Source organism: Terrapene carolina, unplaced genomic scaffold (genome assembly GCF_002925995.2).
Source record: "Terrapene carolina triunguis isolate 2854851 unplaced genomic scaffold, T_m_triunguis-2.0 Scaffold95, whole genome shotgun sequence".
Lineage (NCBI taxonomy): Eukaryota > Metazoa > Chordata > Testudines > Emydidae > Terrapene > Terrapene triunguis.
The window spans coordinates 30520618-30541200 of NW_020664446.1; the positions used below are offsets into that span (position 1 = coordinate 30520618).

At 41.4% G+C, this 20583-nt stretch overlaps 1 protein-coding gene across 1 annotated transcript in view; it reads right to left on the reverse strand.

The window, feature by feature from the left end:
• Window positions 1–11106: 11106 nt before the first annotated feature.
• Window positions 11107–20583, reverse strand: part of CC2D2B (coiled-coil and C2 domain containing 2B) — a 102121-nt gene continuing 92644 nt past the window's right edge. Inside the window, exon 32 of the mRNA XM_029911376.1 lies at window positions 11107–12224. Coding sequence (XP_029767236.1) covers window positions 12036–12224 — 189 coding nt within the window. The 3' untranslated portion in view covers window positions 11107–12035. The remainder of the gene's footprint in view (window positions 12225–20583) is intronic.

Here is a 20583-nt window from a genome sequence, read left to right on the forward strand (position 1 = left end):
CTAACAATAAAGATGCTCTGAGTCAGGGACTGCAAAATTAAGGTCCCATGGCATGGCAGGTTTCCTTATGGGAGGGATGGTTTTGCCTGACCCTTTAGAAAATGTACAGTCACTGGATGGGTGAAAATTCAGTGGTTGTCAATTGGAGGGTGACAGGCGCATCACTGCCAAGTGTACCCAACAGAGAGCTAAAGGAAAGACCTGAGGTCTTCAAGAAGGGCAGATAGTCTAAAATGGTGGGACTGTCTGATTCTTCTGGGGACATTTGGTGATGTTGAACCCAAATAGAAAATCTCTTGAATTTAGCTAGGTAACGTTTTCTGGTACATTTCTTCCTACTATTGTTAAGAATGGTTTGAATAGCTACTGAACATGTCTGCTCTAGGTTCAGCTCCAAATACCAAGCTGTGAGGCAGAGGAAGTCCAGGTTGAAACGTCTGATCTTGCCTGTGTTCTGTGTCAAGAGGCATGGGAAGGTTGGATGCTGATAGGTGAAGTGGCTGACAGCTGGAGAAGGCTGGGGAACCAAAACTATCTGGGCCAGCTGGGAGCAATGAAGATGATCACTGCCCTGTCCTGCTGGATCTTCCTGAGAGGTCAAGGTAGTTCTTGCTGATGGGTGGGGCAGTGGGAAGGAGGGGAAAGTATATTGTACGACTAAGAGAGCATCTCCCCTGGAGTCCTGAACTTGAGCCCCCCCCGGAGTAGTATATCTTGCATTTCCTGTTTTCTTGTGATGCAAACAGATCCCAGGAGGAAGATCCCTATTATCTGAATATGCTCTTCACCACAGAATCATGTAGTTCTCGTTAGTGGTCAAGGGAGAAATGCCTGCTGAGGCTGGTGCTAGTGTGTTGTGTATTGCTGGGAGGTGTACTGCTGATAGGGTGATCTGGTGTCGAATACACTAGTTCCACAGATTGATTGCCTTTATGCAAAAAGAGGTAAATCATGTTACCCCTTGCTTGTTGATGTAGAACAATGTCGTCATGTTGTCTGATGTTACCTGGATGTGCTAGGAGTGTATGACCAGTAAGAATTGTTTGCAGGCTTCTAAGACAGCTCTCAGTTCCAGGAGTTTTATGTGCATCCTGGACTCCCGTGGAGTCCATGTTCCTTGTGCTGTATGCCCATTCAGATGGGTGCCCCACCCTACTGGGAAGGCATATGTGATCAATGTCTTCTGGGGTGGAGACAGTGAGAAGGGGACTCCCATGCACTGGAGAGCATCCTGCACCCTGGGGGCGGGGGGAGGGGGCACGGGGGAAGCGTGACTAACTTGTCCATAGTGTGACTGCTTGGCAGGTGTATTAGCCAAAGCCAAGCTTGTAGACAGTGGAGCTGGAGTATTAAAGAAGCTGTCACAAGAACAGGACACCATGTCGACCACGAAGATGAGACATGAATGAACCAACTTTTGTAGGCTCTTTCTGAACTGACTGATTGAATTGTTCATCAACTGGAATCTGTCTTGAGGGAGATAAGCTCTGGCCCTGATAGAGTCCAGAGTAGCTCCAATGAATTCCATGATCTGTGTTGGGACAAAAGTGGACTTCTGTGTTCATGTAGATTCCTACTTGTGACAGATATATCAATTTCCTGCAATATCATTGAAAAACCTTACTGAATTAAGATTACGTATCTTTGGAGTCAATTGTGTTAAATGCAAAGGTTATGTATAATTGTAGGGTTGGATGATCAAAGGACTATATTGAGTACTGCCGCAGACAAAAATGATCTTTTGGGACAATATGTGTGAAGCAGAATTCCTGGGAAACATATAGGGGGAAGTGAATGCAAAGGCCCTCCATAAATTATTCAGAAAACTCAACCTCTTGACCCTACGCCCTAAGAGAACCATTGTCTGATGATTACCTGTTTCCAAAGGCTAAAGTTCAAAGGTCCAAGATGTATAAAGAAACAGGCTGATGTGTGGTAAATGTGCTTGTTCTGCGCCGAGGCTATTATGAACTTGTAACCACAGCAAAAACTCTTGCTGGAGTTTGAAGGATTGACTCCTAGCAGAGTCCCTGCTGGTGTTGGAGGGGTGATCTCTAGTAAGCTTATGAGCATGTGCATATGTTTTTATGTTTTCTCTCTAATGTTTTCACCTTGAGAATAAATGTGCTTGCTTAGAAAGAACGGTGTGGTGACTTATAACTGTGGGCAATTTCATTATTCATAGCCTTCAAAGAGTAAGCAAAGTGCAGATGATGGCCTGATTAGGCAGTTTAACTTGCTTTGAATAACGCAGTGTAGGGTGTTAACTGAGCATCATGTAAAAAGTCAGGTCAGGAGGGAGAGAGATGACTGCTGAGGAGCTCGAAGCCTATAAGCCGGTGTGCCCTTGCTGGGCCATAGAGAGGGAATACAGGTACAGTTGCCCTGAATTGTGACACTAGAAGACTGAGCAGAATTGCTCTTCCATCTTAGATCCTTTGAAGGGTCAGAGCTATAGATAGTGATACAGGGTCACTAGTGCTAGACAGTAGTGCTGTTACAGTTGGAGCTGTGCTACAGAGTCCGGACTTGGGATGGACATTCTTTTTAAGTATTAAAATAATTACTTATCAATGCTAGGGGTAGTTTTATCCCTTTGGTTTTCTGTTTTATTTACTTTGTAACCAATCAGGGACATATCCTGACACAAGTGATTGTGGGAGAGGGAAAAGAGTAATCAATTTCTGTAACATACTAGGATTAAAAGTGTTGAGTGGTACAGAGAAATCTAGCCAGATGTCCCTATTTACATTTTTCTATTTGTCTGATGAGATTAAAAGCAAACAAATTTAAAGAAAATACCTTTTCACATAATGTATTGTTAACCTCTGGAACTCAGTGCCACTGGGTACTTGTTAGTAGTAGTCAAATAAAAAAAAAACAATTAGATGCCTACATGAATAAAAACACTATTTGCTGTTATTTTAACTATAACTGAATTTCAAGGACTTGCAGGGATTTTACTTGATACTGTAAAGCATCCAGCTTTGACCCAGGATATCAAACTAGATGGATGATTGGTTTGCTCAGTAATTGCAGTTCTCCATAATTCCTACAAGGTGGAGACATGGGGCAGCTTGAGGAGGTGGCTTTACTCTTCTGTTATGTGGATAAACAGCACTTCAGTCTACAGTGCTGTCAAGCAGGCAACTTTCACAAGCATTACATGCCTTGTACTATTTTTAAATTAAATTTTGTTTCCCCTCATATTTCACTGCTGTAAATTTACTGAAGTCAAATTTGAAGAATTAGTTTCTGATTAGTATATGATAAAGCAGGACAGTCTAAATCTTTGTACTAAAAGTCTGCTCTTAAAAAAACTGAAAATGGTTCTGCACGTCATTTAAATGAGTCACTTACCAACTGTGGTCTAGCTTCTAGTACAATAAATAGAATGATCTGACATTCTCCAGCTACACCCACAGTACCGCCTTCAAACTGAACAAAATGCCTTTAAAACAGTTGTTCTAGTCTACTCGAGTAGTCCCAAAGCAAGGGCTGGGCAAAATTTTTCAACAAACTTTTTTCAGTGAAAAATGTAGGTTCATCAACACCAAAACGTTTTGCAAATTTGTGTTGATTTTGCTTTGTTTAGAAAAAAACCTAAAAGCTTCTGAAAAACAAACATTTTGTTTTGACACTTTTTGAAATGAAATGTTTTTATTTTTTGTTTAGAAATGATTGTTGTGATGAGTTAGATCCCAGACACCCCCTTGGGAGCTGCCACCTGATGTGCCAAGACTACTTCTGCCTCTGCTGTCCCTGCCAGCTTGGGACCCCAGCACCATGTCTTGCTGAGCCAGACACGCCCGTCTGCTCCAACAAAGACCCAGGGTCTGAATTACTTGCCCCAAAGCTGCAGACTTAACTGAAAGCAGCTTGCAGAAGTGTTCCTGTCTTTAAAACTCAGATGCCCAACTCCCAATGGGGTCCAAACCCTGAATAAATCCGTTTTACCCTGTATAAAGCTTATACAGGGTAAACTCAAAAATTGTTCGCCCTCTATAACACTGATAGATATGCACAACTGTTTGCCCTTCCAAGTATTAATACATACTCTGGGTTAATTAATAAGTAAAAAGTAATTTTATTAAATACAGAAAGTAGGATTTAAGTGGTTTCAAGTAGTAACAGACAGAACAAAGTGAATTACCGAGTAAAATAAAATAAAACACACAAATCTAAACCTAATACAGCTGAATACAGGTAAAATCGCACCCTTAGAGATGTTTCAATAAGTTTCTTTTCTCAGACTCAGAGGGATAGCCGTGTTAGTCTGGATCTATAAAAAGCGACACAGTCCTGTGGCACCTTATAGACTAACAGACGTACTGGAGCATAAGCTTTCGTGGGTGAATACTCACTTCGTCAGATGCATGTAGTGGAAATTTCCAGAGGCAGGTATAAATATGCAGGCATATGACTGATTCTTACCAGCATATTTATACCTGCCTCTGGAAATTTCCACTACATGCGTCTGACGAAGTGAGTATTCACCCACGAAAGCTTATGCTCCAGTACGTCTGTTAGTCTATAAGGTGCCACAGGACTCTTTGTTGCTTTTCTCAGACTGGACACCTTCCTAGTCTGGGCACAATCCTTTCCCCGGTACAGCCCTTGTTCCAGCTCAGGTGGTAGCTAGGGGATTCCTCATGATGCTCCCTGTTTGTTCTGTTCCACCCACTTATATATCTTTTGCATAGGGCAGGAATCCTTTGTCCCTCTGGGTTCCCACCTCTCCTCACTGGAAAAGCACCAGGTTAAAGATGGATTCCAGTTCAGGTGACATGATCACATCACTGTAAGACCCCAAGCCTTCATTCCTCCCAGCCTGAGTCACAGGAAGGCCTACCTGCAAACAGAGCCATCCACAGTCAATTGTCCTGGTTGATGGGAGCCATCAAGATTCCAAACCACCATTAATTGCCCACACTTTGCATACTTACAATAGGCCCTCAGAGTTATATTTCATATTTCTAGTTTTAGATACAAGAGTGATACATTTATAGAAATAGAATCAACACACTCAGTAGATTATAAGCTTTGTAATGATACCTTACAAGACACCTTTTGCATGAAGCATATTCCAGTTACATTATATTCACTCATTAGCATATTTTTATAAAATCATATAGACTGCAACGTCACAATTGTGTTTCAAAATTTCCTTTAATTTTATTTTTCTTTAAATTTTTGAAATTGAAATTAAACATTTTATTTTGGCTTGAATGAAACAGTTCTCACATGGCTCCACAATATGCCAACATTTTTATGGCTGACCTGAAACAACGCTTCCTCAGCTCTCGTCCATTCACACCCCTTCTCTACCTACACTACATTGATGACATCTTCATCATCTGGACCCATGGGAAGGAGACTCTGGAAGAATTCCACCATGATTTCAACAGCTTCCACCCCACCATCAACCTCAGCCTGGACCAATCTAAATGGGAGGTCCACTTCCTAGACACCACGGTACAAATAAACGACGGTCACGTTAACACCACCCTATACCGAAAACCCACTGACTGCTATGCCTACCTTCATGCCTCCAGCTTCCATCCCGGACACACCACACAATCCATCGTCTACAGCCAAGAGCTGAGGTACAACTGCATTTGCTCCAACCCCTCAGACAGAGACCAACACCTACAAGATCTTCACCAAGCATTCTCAAAACTACGATACCCACACGAAGAAATAAGGAAACAAACCAACAGAGCCAGAAGTGTACCCAGAAGCCTCCTGCTGCAAGACAAGCCCAAGAAAGAAACCAACAGAACTCCACTGGCCATCACCTACAGTCCTCAGCTAAAACCTCTCCAACGCATCATCAGTGATCTACAACCCATCCTGGACAATGATCCCTGGCTTTCACAGGCCTTGGGAGGCAGGCCAGTCCTCGCCCACAGACAAACCGCCAACCTTAAGCATATTCTCACCAGCAACCACACACCGCTCCATAGTAACTCTAATTCAGGAACCTATCCATGCAACAAACCTCGATGCCAACTCTGCCCACATAGCTACACCAGCGACACCATCACAGGACCCAACCAGATCAGCCACAACATTACCGGTTCATTCACTTGCACTTCCACCAATGTAATATACACCATCATAAGCCAGCAATGCCCCTCTGCTATATACAAACTGGACAGTCCCCACGTAAAAGGATAACTGGACACAAGTCAGATATTCGGAATGGCAATATACAAAAACCTGTAGGAGAACACTTCAACCTCCCTGGACACACAATTGCAGACTTAAAGGTAGCCATCCTGCAGCAAAAAAACTTCAGAACCAGACTTCAAAGAGAAACTGCTGAGCTTCAGTTCATTTGGAAATTTGATACCATTAGCTCAGGATTAAACAAAGACTGTGAATGGCTAGCCAACTACAAAAACAGTTTCTCCTCCCTTGGTGTTCACACCTCAACTGCTAGAAGAGGGCCTCATCCTCCCTGATTGAACTAACCTCGTTATCTCTAGACTGATTCTTGCCTGCATATTTATACCTGCCTCTGGAAATTTCCACTACATTCATCTGACGAAGTGGGTATTCACCCACGAAAGCTTATGCTCCAATACGTCTGTTAGTCTATAAGGTGCTACAGGACTCTTTGTCGCTTGAAATAAAATAGTATTATTAAGGTTTCTTTGTACATTTCTGACTGGGAAAAAGTAATTGCATGTAGACTGTAAATATACTGTAATCAAAACTGTGCCGCCTTCTTACATTTGACTTTGCTGAATGCTCCCAGTCTCAACTTTTGCTTGTATTACTGTTACCTTCTCTATTTTGCAGAGGAAATTTTTACATGATGTCCTTAACAGAACACAATTATATACCATAAGAGGGGTAGATACCACCTCTCAATAAACCAAAGAAAATTACCTCCCTTAAAAGCAGCGTTTATTTTGAATTTTGCAGCATCTATCATTTCAGCAAGGCTTCTCTACGCTTGCCATCCAGTCCTTTAGATATTATTTTGATATTCAATTGGTCTTTTAAAAAACACACACACATTTTTGCCTTTATCCTAGACTCTGCTAAATACCAGCAAAACTTTTTCTTTAAGAATGTGATTATACACAGAAAATTCAACTGGTTCATTAGGCACTGAACTTTTTCCTCAAACCCAGTTAGTTAATGTGCTGTAGTTTATCCTATAAAATTAAAATTCCTTTGATATGGAATCCAATATGACTGACACACAAAGCCCACTGATATACCTTCTATTCCAGGGGTTCTTGGACAAATTTTTTGGTGGCCTCACACTTTTTCCTAAAATACTTAATTACCTTTAGGAAAAACAAACAAATATGCACATATACACGTCCGAATCATTGTAATTTATTTATTGCTAGCTAGTAAATCTGCTGTTAAAAGTGGTATTAACAAACACACAAATATCACTTTTGACAGCGTACTTAATTAAGCAGGGGCCAGGGGCAATTGCGGGGTGGTGGTGCTGGGGGAGATATCGGGGGCCAGACCTGAAGCCCTGTAGCCAGAGCCTGCTTCCCTACAACCCCAGGGCTGAAGCCCAAAACCTGAGCTCCACCGCCCCTGGGAAGGTGGGGAACTCACCAGGTGCCTGCTCTGGTGTTGTGCCCCAGCTGTCTCCAGAGGGGGCACGGCCCAACCCCTGCTTGCAGCCCTAGCAGCCAACACCAAGGCGGTGCATCCAGGAGCAACAGGGAGGGCAAGGGGGTGCTGCTTCCCCACCTCCCCTCTTCCTGCCCCCACAATCACAGCCCAGGAGGCTGTGGCCGCAAGAAAAGCCCGTGGCCACATTAATTCCATCTTCTTCATTAAACTAGCTCTCAGCTCTTTTCTAATTTCTTCCACTGTCTTAAAGAAACTCTTGCATATGCCTGTGTACCTGAGCTGACAATGAAAAGCAGATAGGTGAGTTCTGAAAACTGAATTATTGTATTACATGTGCACAGAAAAATAAAGCAGTGAGTGAAATGTAGTTCTTGCATAATAATCAGAAAAATGCCTTAAAATCAAAATCATTATTATTTGATTACTTACATTTATAAGGTACCCATCATCACGGTATTATGTTAGTTTTGTGATAGGTCTAGCATGTGCAATACAATGTGGAATTAGAGGTACATAAAAGACCACACAAAGGATGGGTCATTAAAATCACGGACAAATAATGAACCTGAATCCCTTGACCTTCAAATACCATTACTAAATTTGAATTACACCTATTTCTTAGAATACCCAACTTTTTGGACATGCTTCTCAATTGATATTGGAATAGTTAGGGACTGGGAACTGCATCTTGGCCCTGGTCTACACTACGAGTTTAGCTCGAATTAGGTCGAGTGTTAGATTGATTTAACCCTGCACCCGTCCACATGACAAAGCCATTTTTGTCGACTTAAAGGGCTCGATTTCTGTACTCCTCCCCCATGAGGGGATTAGTGCTGAAATCGACCCTGCTGGGTCGAATTTGGGGTAGTGTGGACGCAATTCAACGGTATTGGCCTCCGGAAGCTACCCAGAGTACTCCATTGTGACCGCTCTGGACAGCACTCTCAACTCAGATGCACTGGCCAGGTAGACAGGAAAAGCCCTGCAAATTTTTGAATTTCATTTCCTGTTTGGCCAGCGTAGCGAGCTGATCAGCACAGGTGACCATGCAGAGCTCATCAGCACAGGTGACCATGCAGAGCTCATCAGCACCGGTGACCATGGAGTCCCAGAATCGCAAAAAAGCTCCAGCATGGACCGAACGGGAGGTACTGCATCTGATCGCTGTATGGGGAGACGAATACGTGCTATCCGAACTCTGTTCCAAAAGACGAAATGCCGGAATATTTGAAAAAATCTCCAAGGGCATGAAGGACAGAGGTTATAACAGGGACCCGCAGCAGTGCTGCATGAAGCCTACCAAAGAAGCAGAGGCAAACGGCCGCTCCGGGTCAGAGCCCCAGACATGCCGCTTCTATGATGAGCTGCATGTCATTCTAGGGGGTGCCCCTACAACTACCCCACCCGTGTGCTTCCCTCCTCCCCCACCCCTCCCGGGCTACCTTGGCAGTTATCCCCCCATTTGTGTGACGAATTAATAAAGAATGCATGAATTTGAAACAACAATGACTTTATTGCCTCTGCAAGCCGAGATCAAAGGGGGGAGGGGCGGGCGGTTGGCTTACAGGGAAGTAGAGTGAACCAAGGGGGTGGGTTTTCATCAAGGAGAAACAAAAAGAACTTTCACACCGTAGCCTGGCCAGTCATGAAACTGGTTTTCAAAGCTTCTCTGATGCGCAGCGCGTCCTGCTGTGCTCTTCTAACCGCCCTGGTGTCTGGCTGCATGTAATCAGCGGCCAGGCGATTTGCCTCAACCTCCCACCCCACCATAAACGTTTCCCCCTTTCTCTCACAGATATTGTGGAGCACACAGCAAGCAGTAATAACGATGGGAATATTGGTTTCGCTGAGGTCTAACCGAGTCAGTAAACTGCGCCAGCGTGCTTTTATATGTCCAAAGGCACATTCTACCACCATTATGCACTTGCTCAGCCTATAGTTGAACTGCTCCTTACTACTGTCCAGGTTTCATGAGCCATGGGAGCAAGGGATAGGCTGGGGTAGATGCAACCGCGCGGTGCTGCCAACTGGGAGAGCAGCCTGAGGCAGAACCCTCCAGTTGGCATGATATTCAGGCAGGACTGAATCTCCATTAGACGAAACTTAAAGAAGAGAATGACCTGGAGTCATTCCCATTTTTGTCTAGGCGCCCCCGACCGACCTCACCGAGGCCGGCCAGGAGCACCCATGTCTGCCCAGGCGCCCCCGAACAACCTAACCAAGGTTGGCCAGGAGCACCCACGGGATGACAACGACAGTAGCAGTCGTATCATCTTCTGTCCGCAAGGCAAGGCAAGGGGATGCTGCTGTGTAGCACTGCAGTACCGCGTCTGCCAGCAGCACCCAGGAGACATACGGTGACAGTGAGCTGAGCGGGCTCCATGCTTGCCATGGTATGTCGTCTGCACGGGTAACCCAGGAAAAAAGGCGAGAAATGATTTTTTGCCGTTGCTTTCACGGAGGGAGGGAAGGGGGCCTGATGACATGTACCCAGAACCACCCGCGACAATGTTTTTGCCCCATCAGGCATTGGGAGCTCAACCCAGAATTCCAATGGGCGGCAGAGACTGCGGGAACTGTGGATAGCTACCACAGTGCAACACTCCGAAAGTTGACGCTAGCCTCGGTACTGTGGACGCACACCGCCGACTTAATGCGCTTGTGGGGACACACAATCGACTGTATCAAATCGATTTCTAAAAAATCGACTTCTATTAAATTGACCTAATTTCACAGTGTAGACATACCCTTGGTCTCAAGGGCCCAAGGTTTCATCAAGCCTTGTGATTATTTAGGACCACAGAGAGTCTGAGACAATTGGCTGCAAGGTAGCACTGCAGTTTGAATTATTTCATCCAAAGTTTCAGCCTCTCCCTTTAAATTGCAGTTCAACTCTAGTATTTTAGTGTATGTAAAAATAGCAAAGTGGAGTTTCCTGTTTATTGTCTCCAATGACCTCCAAAAGTCCAAATCAATTCTGCTGTTTGTAAGTGCAATGATTAGGTTTTCCTGGCTGCCGGTGCTGCAAATTCAGCCTGGAAGTTAAAGGTTAAACTGGTTTCTTGCTGGCTGACATCACCAACAATCTGCAAATGGAACCTAGCCAACAATTCTGTTGATTATGTACAAGCCAGAAAAGACTCTAGCTCTTCCAGTGATGTATTAGCTCTGCCAGCCATAGATATGACCCTGAATACACAGAGGATGCAAAGTAAGCATCCTAATCTGACAATAATCAAACTTCAAAACCCAGTTATCAGTGTGCTGTTTTATTTCCAAATTGTCCCAAGTGGCATCAGCAATGGCATTTTCTAATGTGTTGATAAAATATTTTAATATACACAATGAATATTAATTTAATATTCCTTATAGTTTTTATACTTTATATTTTAAAATTCTATATAAAATATTAATAAACCACTAGTTTTTTATTTATCAATATTATAATGATTTTAAAAGTTTATAATAAAAACATTTATATATTTGACAGCTTTGCTTTATGCTTTTGAATGTTTCCCTATAATAAAGTATATTGTATGCAATCCTATTGTTTACAATTAACTGTTGTATGCTAAAGTTAAACTCGTTCAGTTTTAAAAAATTAAACAACATAAACATTCTGCTAAAGGAAAGTAAGGATTTTCATAACACCACTTGAACAAAATATTTGCCATTAATCATTCCAAAAAAACGTAGAACTGAAAATTAAAAGAATATAAAACATAACACACAAAGTGAACTTCACAAGTTAGCAATGACACTAAGGATCTGTTCCTGCCCCCAATGATTTCAAAGGAGTAGGACAATGCCTTAAGATTTAGGGAAGCCTTCTGGATATTAAAGTTGCAAACTTGAATTTTATTACACAACTTTCACATTCACCATTGTAAACTACTGTGTCTTTACCAGTCAAACATTAATATGCATTCCACAATATTCTACAGCACCTTATTTAACTAATAGTATCAACTATGTGTTACTCTTGGAATGTTTGAAATTCACTGTGTTGAGGCAGCAAGACCCTAAATTCTAATTCTTTTATAAAACAACCCATTAAGATCTTTCCTCAAAGGGTTTACTCTCTACTTCCCAAGAAATCATTTAAACAACTTCTCTGGACACTAAATATGATAATTCTAATGATTTACAGGAGTTTAATATTGGTCTCAGGTTATTGGGAAATTAGCAAAAATGATACGGTCAATTTATAATAGATCTAATGGATCTAATGAGAATTTTTAAAAGCTACAATCTCTCTACAGTAACAAGATTCTATTAATGTACAATAAATAGTACTGGCTTATCTCTTGTGGTATAAAATTACCTTCTCATGTCCCAGTTCTCATGCCTAAATAACCATCTTAAACCATGAGAGGTAACATGTAGTAACTTAGTTTAATTATAATTGAATTCAACACTGTTTACTGATGACGGACCAAAGAAACTAAGTAGATCCATACAGATAAGATGTTGTTTGGGTATGGATGAATATACACAGCAAGAGCAAATTCTGTGTTTGGGATTTCTGAAGAATGAATGCCAGTTTGATACACAGCCTCGCTTATTGATGGTAAATCTGTGTATGGCATCTGGATAGGGTATCCTGTCACCTAGAAAAACATAGGATTGAAACTATAAGTACAGTTTGAAAGGATTATTTTATGAAAAACTAAATGCTACACTTTTATTCATAATAGTTTTATGGTTAAAAATGTTCACATATCAAAAACAGTATATGGCATATGCATTTGTCTGAATTTGAAATGAAGCATTTGATAATTCTCTTATGAGTTCCATCAAGTTGTCTAATTATTAAGTAACCAACCTCTCATTTATCAGAAATGTATTTTAGCTCTGAGCTACTGATTCAATGTAAAGATTATATTGTATATTCTTGTATCATACAATAAAACATACTGTAAAAAGTTATTGCACTGCATTAAGAAACTTTCAGAAAAATAAGAATTGTTCTTTCTTTGTACTTATTAACCATGATAAGTTGAGAGAATGAAATTCTGGCTCCACTGAAGCCAATGGGAGTTTTGCCATTGACTTCAATGTGGCCAAGAATTCATGCAGAATATCCAAATTAAAAATTTTGTCAGTATACATGAAAAGTAAGCAATTCATTAGAGCTGTTGATTAATCACAGTTAACTCACGTGATTAACTCAAAAAAGTTAATCCCAATTGATCACAGTTTTAATCACACTGTTAAGCAATAGAATACTAAGTGAAATTTATTAAATATTTTTGGATGTTTTCCTATATTTTCAAATATATTGATTTCAATTACAACACAGAATACAAAGTGTACACTTATATTATTATTTTTGATTACTAATATTTGCACTCTAAAAATGATAAACAAAAGAAATTGTATTTTTCAATTCACCTCATATAAGTACTGTAGTGCAATCTCTTTATCATGAAAGTGCAATTTACAAATGTAAATTTTTTTTTTGTTACATAACTGCACTCAAAAATAAAACAATGTAAAACTTTAAAGCCTACAAAACCTCAGTCCTACTTCTTGTTCAGCCAATTGCGAAGACAAACAAGTTTGTTTACATTTACAGGACATAATGCTACCTACTTATTATTTACAATGTCACCTGAAAGTGAGAACAGGCGTTTGCATAGCATTTTTGTAGCCGGCATTGCAAGGTATTTACATGCCAGATATGCTAAACATTCGTATGTCCTTTCATGCTTCGGCCGTCATTCCAGAGGACATGCTTCCATGCTGATGATGCTCGTTAAAAAATAATGCATTCATTAAATTTGTGACTGAACTCCTTGGGAGAGAATTGTATGTCCCCTGCTCTGTTTTATTCACATTCTGCCATATATTGCATGTTATAGCAGTCTCAGATGATGACCCAGCACGTTGTTTGTTTTAAGGTTTCCCTTTCAATTGGTCAGTACTTGAAACAAACAAGTATGGAGATAACCAAAACTCTTTAGTTCTGTCCACATATAAAAGCTAATGCTCTTTTGAATAGCCAAGGTATGTAGTTTCTCTTCATCCTTGTGAGAGTGGGGCACTGGAAAGAAAATTAGTAAATAAATAGTCTGATTCAAATGAAAATCTGAAACCACTTTGGTAAGAAATTTGGGGGTAAGGATCTAAAGCCACTTTGTCCTTGCAAAATATAGTGTACGGAGAGTCAGCCATCAGATCCCAGAGCTCTGTAACCCTCCTAGCTGAGGTAACAGCTATTAAAATCATAATTTACCCTGAGAAATGTGACAACTAGCAGATATCTGTGGGTTGGAAAGGAGGTCCCATTAATTCAGAGAGAACTAAGTTTAAATCCCAGGAAGGAATTAGATTTTTAACATTTTTGAATACTCTGTCCAAACCTTTTAGTAATCTGAAAGTCATAGGATTGGATAATACGGATCCGGCATCTATAGGTGTGTGAAACCCTGAGATAGTAGACAGGTGAGCTAACTGACAAGGCTTTCTCTTTTAGATGTAACGAGTAGTCTAGGATAAACTGGATAGGAGCCAGGAAGGAGAAGTGTTTCCCTGCCGGGACCAAACAGAGAACCTCTTCCATTTCATAAGGTATGTATACCTGGTAGACAATTTCCTGCTATTCAAAAGAACATTTTTAACTGCAGCAGAAGAGGCAGAATCCCGATGATTAAACCACTGAGCCATCCAGGCGGTTAGATGCAGACAGAGCATGCAGAGTCTGCTAACTATTAACTAGAAAACTTTTAAACTAACTATTTACAAAATCAGCCTTTATAAAGTTCTCTAAAGCACAAAAAAGGGAAAGTGTGAAGAGTTAACACTTGCTCTAACCACTGATCACGGATGGTGAGAAGGAACTGAGGGGGATGGGGAAGTTCTGCTCCTTTATGCTCTTGGCAAGCAGCACAAGCGTGAGTCGGGTGCATGCCCTGCCTTTACGGGTACCACTATGGAAAAAAGCTCTCTGGCACTGGTGCACATACACCTAAAGTGGAATGGACATGTGTATGCACTCAAAGAAGAACAGATTGTGCTGAAAGGAGAACTATCAGACTGGAGGGAGTTATTAGTGGAGTACTTCAAGGGCTGGTCTTGGGACTGATTTTATTTAATATTTTAATTCGCACAAAAATAGGAGTGTGCTAGTGAAATTTGCTGATGACACAAAGTTCAGAGGCATCATCATTACAGGGGAGGACTTGAATTTTATACAGGAGGAAATGGATGACATTGAGGACTGTGGTAACAGAAATTGGATGCAATTTAATAATACACAGTGCAAGGTAGTGCAGTTGAGAAGAAGGATTTCTGATGTACACTGGGGGGAAGGGGTCTCCAGCTGGAAACAACACAAGAGAAGAAAGACCTGAGCATATTATTCGATCACCTGATGACTATGAGCCTGTTGCCCCTTTTTGACCTGGCTAGCCAAAGTTTGGAGTGCAAGTCCAAGTCCAGTTCAGCATCTATAAATTGGGTCCATTGCCAGTCTATCCTGGAATGTGTTTGGTGGTATCCGATATGCCAGGAACATAAAGTCTCCGCAGATCCCCTGACAGTTCATGTGGGGTTTCCTTTTCCCCTCTGCTTCTAATTCATAGGTGTGGCCTGTGCTCGGAGCCAGAGAATTTGAAAGTAGTGTCCATTGAGTAGGGTGGACTGACCATCTCTCTAGTTCTTTCTATACCATGAATCAGAGAAGAGCTGAAGCAGAAGGGAAGGAGAGCGGGTAGTGGAATACAGATAGGGTCCACACATCTTGAAGAACCTCCAGTTACAGGTCAGTATTTTTAATCATAGATGGAAATTCATCTTTACAGAGTTGAAGGTCCTCCATATAAAATGTAATTTAGAGTAACATTTGTTTTTTCCCCAAAAGAAAAAATGTTTTTGATTTCTTTTACTACACTATGGCAGAGTTTGGAGCACCAGACATTTTCCAATACATATTAGATTACTAAACAGGGTACTAGTGCATATCTTTTTAATTGCTGGGCTCTGTTAGAGTATTCATTTTCTCTGAGATACGGGCATTTTCTATTCTGCTGCTTAATTTCTCTTTTGTTAGAAAAGCATGACCTTCAATAAAGTTTTTACATAGCAAGTATTGTCTTACTTGCAACAGTGTGTAAAACCATAGATTGGAGTGTCTCATTAGAGAAGAGTACAGTACTGTAGATTTCAATATTGAGCTAGTATTGTTAAATAGCAGTGCTGTTTGTACTTGATTGTACCTTCTCTCTGTTCTTAGAACATAGTTTTGGGATGTTCTATAAAACTTAATTTTCATATGAGGCAAAAGTTAATTTTTCATGTTTGTGATAATAAACTCTCCTAATGTAATAATTTTAATAATTAGAAATCTATGGCTGTGATTTGCTGGAGATTGAGAGGATTATTTGAATATTCATCTTTTATCAGCTATTGCATTTTATGATGCCTATGGAAATGCACTGAGTAAATTATTCACATTGAATAAATTTTGCATGAAGGTTTTACTAACACAGCTAAAAAGCGCTGGATGCTTCAGAGGGAGTGAACAGAAATCTGATCCATCCCGTCGTCCAGGTTCTGGCAGTTGGAGGTTTAGGAGCAGAGGGTTGCATCCCTGACCATCTTGGGTAACAGCCATTAATGAAACTATCCATGAACTCATCTAATTCTTTTTTGAACCCAGTAATACTTTTGGCCTTCACAACATCCCATGGCAATGAGTTCCACAGGTTGACTATGTTGTGTGAAGAAGTACTTCCTTTTGTTTGTTTTAAACCTGCTGCCTATTAATTTCATCGGGTGACCCTTAGTTCTTGTGTTATCTGAAGGGGTAAATAACACTTCCCTATTCACTTTCTCTATACCATTTATGATTTTATAGACTTCTAATATGTCCTCCCCCCACCTTAGTTGTCTCTTTTTTAAGATTAACATCCCAGTTTTTAAAATCTGTCCTTATATGGAAGCTGTTCGATACCCCTAATTGTTTTTCCCCCCCTTTTCTGCACCTTTTCCAATTCTAATATACATTTTTTGAAATGGGATGACAAAAACTGCATGCCGTAGTTAGAGTGTGGGTGTACCATGGATTTATATAGTGGCATTATGATATTTCTGTTTTATTACCTATCCCTTTCTTAATGATTCCTAACATTCTGTTAGGTTTTTTTTTTGACTGCCACTGCACATTGAGTGGATGTTTTCAGGGAACTAGCCACAATGACTCTAAGATCTCTTTCCTGAGTGGTAACAGGTAATTTAGACCCCTTCATTTTGTATGTATAGTTGGGATTATTTTTTCCAATGTGCACTACTTTGCACTAAACAACACTGAATTTCAACCTTTCCAATAGGAATAGTGGTGGAAAACAACCTAACTAATTTTAAGCTGTAGCTTGATAAATTTATGAATGAGATTATGATGTGGTAGCCTGTGATAGCAGAGGACTGGATTCGATGCCCAGTCTATGTATAAATCTATCATTTATGCATTTTCAATAATATATAAGCTTTTACTCAGTAAAGATAAAGGGTGAGATCCTCAATCCACTCCTGCTCCTTTATGTTGTGTAAAAGAAACCCTAAAAGCTCTGATTCTGGCTGAGGGAGGTGTCACGTTATTGATTTGAACTGGGACCATATAGAACATGGTTGCAACCAAAGTCCTGTAGTGACACCACATCTTGTATAAAGGGGGTCAAATGAGGTGTCTAAGACAAGGTTATGGTTTGCTGGTTATGATTATGCTGTCTATATGTGTGTATCAATTTTGTAATTGAAGTTATGAATATTGGCTCTATACTGTCTGTATTTCAAACTTATGCTATGCTGCTGGGAAACATCCCAGACAAGTTGGTGTTAGCTCTGCCTAGCCTGCTTGATGGCCCATTAAGCACCATCAGCTATACAATTGACCCATTGAGAGAAGGCAGATATGCCTTGTAACCAGTGATGAGCTGTTAAAATCTTAACAACCAGTTCCCTATAAAAAGTTCTGATTTAAGGGATGTGCCACAGTATGTATTTTTTGTACCAATAGGGTTACCATACGTCCGTATTTTCCCGGGAGGGGCTGGCTGCAGGCAGGGTGGTGGGACTCACACGGGGAGAACAGCTCGGGGCAGCCCGAGCAGCAGGATGCAGCCTAGGCCCAGCAGAGCAGCTGGGGACCCATCAGGCAGCAGCGGGAGCCCCAGGGCCAGAGGTCCAAGGAGCAGCAACAGGGCCAGGAGGCAGCCCACATGGCTCCCACAGCACCCCCCGGTGGCCGGGAGGAGGAATTACATGTTTCCCAGCCAGAGCCCATCAAAGCTTCCCTCGCAGGGAAGCCAGTTAACAAGCAGTTCTAAAACCGCTTCAAAATTTAACAACCGGTTCGTGTGAACCGGTGCGAACCGGCTCCAGCTCACGCCTGCTTGTAACTCAGCAAAGTATGCAGGAACTGGCCCATGTGACTCCAGTCTCCATTTTGCTCTAATTTTCCACAGTAAGAACAAAGAGGTGTTCTTACACCTGGAAAAAGACTATAAAAGGCTGATGGCTCATTTCCATCTTGTCGTCAATCCTGCTTCTTACCTCTGGATGGACTTTGGTACAAATGGAAGCTCTACACAAAGGACTGAATGACCCATCCCAGCGGTGGATGTACTCCAGAGACTTGATATTGAACCTGCAGTTTATTTCATCACTGCTACAAGCTTGAACCAAGAACTTTGCCATTACTGTATGTAATTGATTCCATTTAACCAATTCTAGCTCTCATCTATATCTTTTTCCTTTTATGAATAAACCTTTAGATTTTAGATTCTAAAGGACTGGCAACAGCGTGATTTGTGGGTAAGATCTAATTTGTATATTGACCTGGGTCTGGGGCTTGGTCCTTTGGGATCGAGAGAACCTTTTTTCTTTTATTGGGGTATTGGTTTTCATAACCATTTGTCCCCATAACGAGTGGCACTGGTGGTGATACTGGGAAACTGGAGTGTCTAAGAGAATTGCTTGTTTGACTTGTGGTTAGCCAGTGGGGTGAGACCAAAGTCTTCACTGTCTGGCTGGTTTGGTTTGCCTTAGAGGTGGAAAAACACCAGCCTTGGGCTGTAACTGCACTGTTTTAGTAATTTGTCCTGAATTGGCACTCTCAGTTGGGTCCCGCCAGAACCAGCATCGTTACAGGAGGATTCCCTCTGTGCGGGTTTTGTGGAGACAGTCATAAGGTGCTCTTCTGAGGACCCTCTTGCAAGCCCTGGCACAGAGGTAGGAGGGGCATTTTAGGCCAGGCGAACAGCATGCAGCACTACATTCCATAGGGCAGCCCAGGGAAGCTGTCTCTAGGTTATGTCAAGAGCTTCTCCAGCCCCTGGAACAGCCCAGCATTGGAGAGGCACAGAGACATCTTAAAGCCACTTTAGCCCCCACTTCTACTTCTGCTGTGAATTCTATGCTTATGCCTCTGAGAGTATGTCTACCTTGGAGCTGGGAGGTGTAATTTCTAGCTTGAGGAGACATAACCACACTAGCTCTGATCAAGCTAGAGTGCTAAAAAGAGTGTAGCCACGGCAGTGTAAGCTATGGGAGAGACTAATTGTCCCAATTACACTAAGACACTAAGTTCATGCTCCAAGTACATCCAAGACATTAATAGGTACTCAGGACAGCTAGCCCCTGCTGCTGCTACAGCTACAATTTTATTTTTAGCACACTATCTCAATCAGAGCTAGCACAGGTATGTCTCCTCAAACTGGAATTTATACCTCCAGCTCGAAGTGTAGATAATACCTCTAGAGGCACAGCACAGAATCTCACCCAAAGAGGGTATCTTATAATAAATCATTATGAAGAATTTTAAAATAATTTTTATGTACAGTAACATTTATACTTGTGTTATGAGCAGATGCACAGTATAAAGGGAAAACAATATCACACAAGGGATGATTAATAACTGGAACACAATTCTGCTTTTGTTTCATAATGTTGTTATAACTAGGGTTAGTGCTCTGTTGCTTCCCCAGCCAGCTCCATTTTTCTATTTAATGAATGGATCTTTCAGGAGAATCTATGGAATATGACCATGATAAATAGAATCATTGTAGAAATATTTTCCTTCAAGAAAATGGAATATCCCAAGTACTGTGATTTAAAGTGAAGTTACAGAACAGAAACTTTGAGAAAATACATTACAGAAAAAAGGCTTTTAAGCTTTCAATCTAAATTCCATTTTATTGTTTGTGGCAGAAGTTGTATGATATCTAGTGTACTGAAGATTTTCAGTGCATCTGTGAAAATTTTGCATGCTTTTTGTTTGTGTCTCACTTGGTTAAGATAGCAAAGAGGGATTCCACTGAGTCAGTGGAGCTATTCCAAATATACACTGGAGTAACTGAAATCAAAATCTATCCTACTGTATGGCTATGAAATTACACCTTCCTCATTCCTACACACTATACAAAAGCTGATTTACAATTGTGGTATTTTATTGACTGAATTAAACATGTTCTGAAGTAATGATAGTTGTTTAAAACAACAACAACAAAGGCTGCCTCCAAACAAATACACCTGGCTGTTTCCTAGAACGGGCGTCTTGTGGCCACATTAAGCTGTTTTGATCCTCTCATATTCGTGGAGGATGAAGTTCACCCAGAATCACTTAAATCCTATTTCAGCCATATTTTGAGGTCTTAAGTGGCGTCTAAGCCTCATTTTGCATGTCACGATACGGGTGAATTTCTCACAGACTGAGTATGGGAAGAAGCCTGCTTTGTTTTTATGTATGCCCTCAATAATCAGCAGACTGAACATTTTTAGGAAGTGGTGGGTTTTTTTTGTTCTGACTCCTGCAGCTCCCCAGTCACCGTGGAGAGGGGGCAGGGGGCCCCCACAGGCCCTGGCCTGCCCCGTGGCGGCAGGGGGACCCCCCGCAGCTCCCCACTGCCGCGGTGGCAGGGGGATTCCTGCAGCTCCCCGCCGCTGCTGGCAAGGGAAAATCCAGAGCTC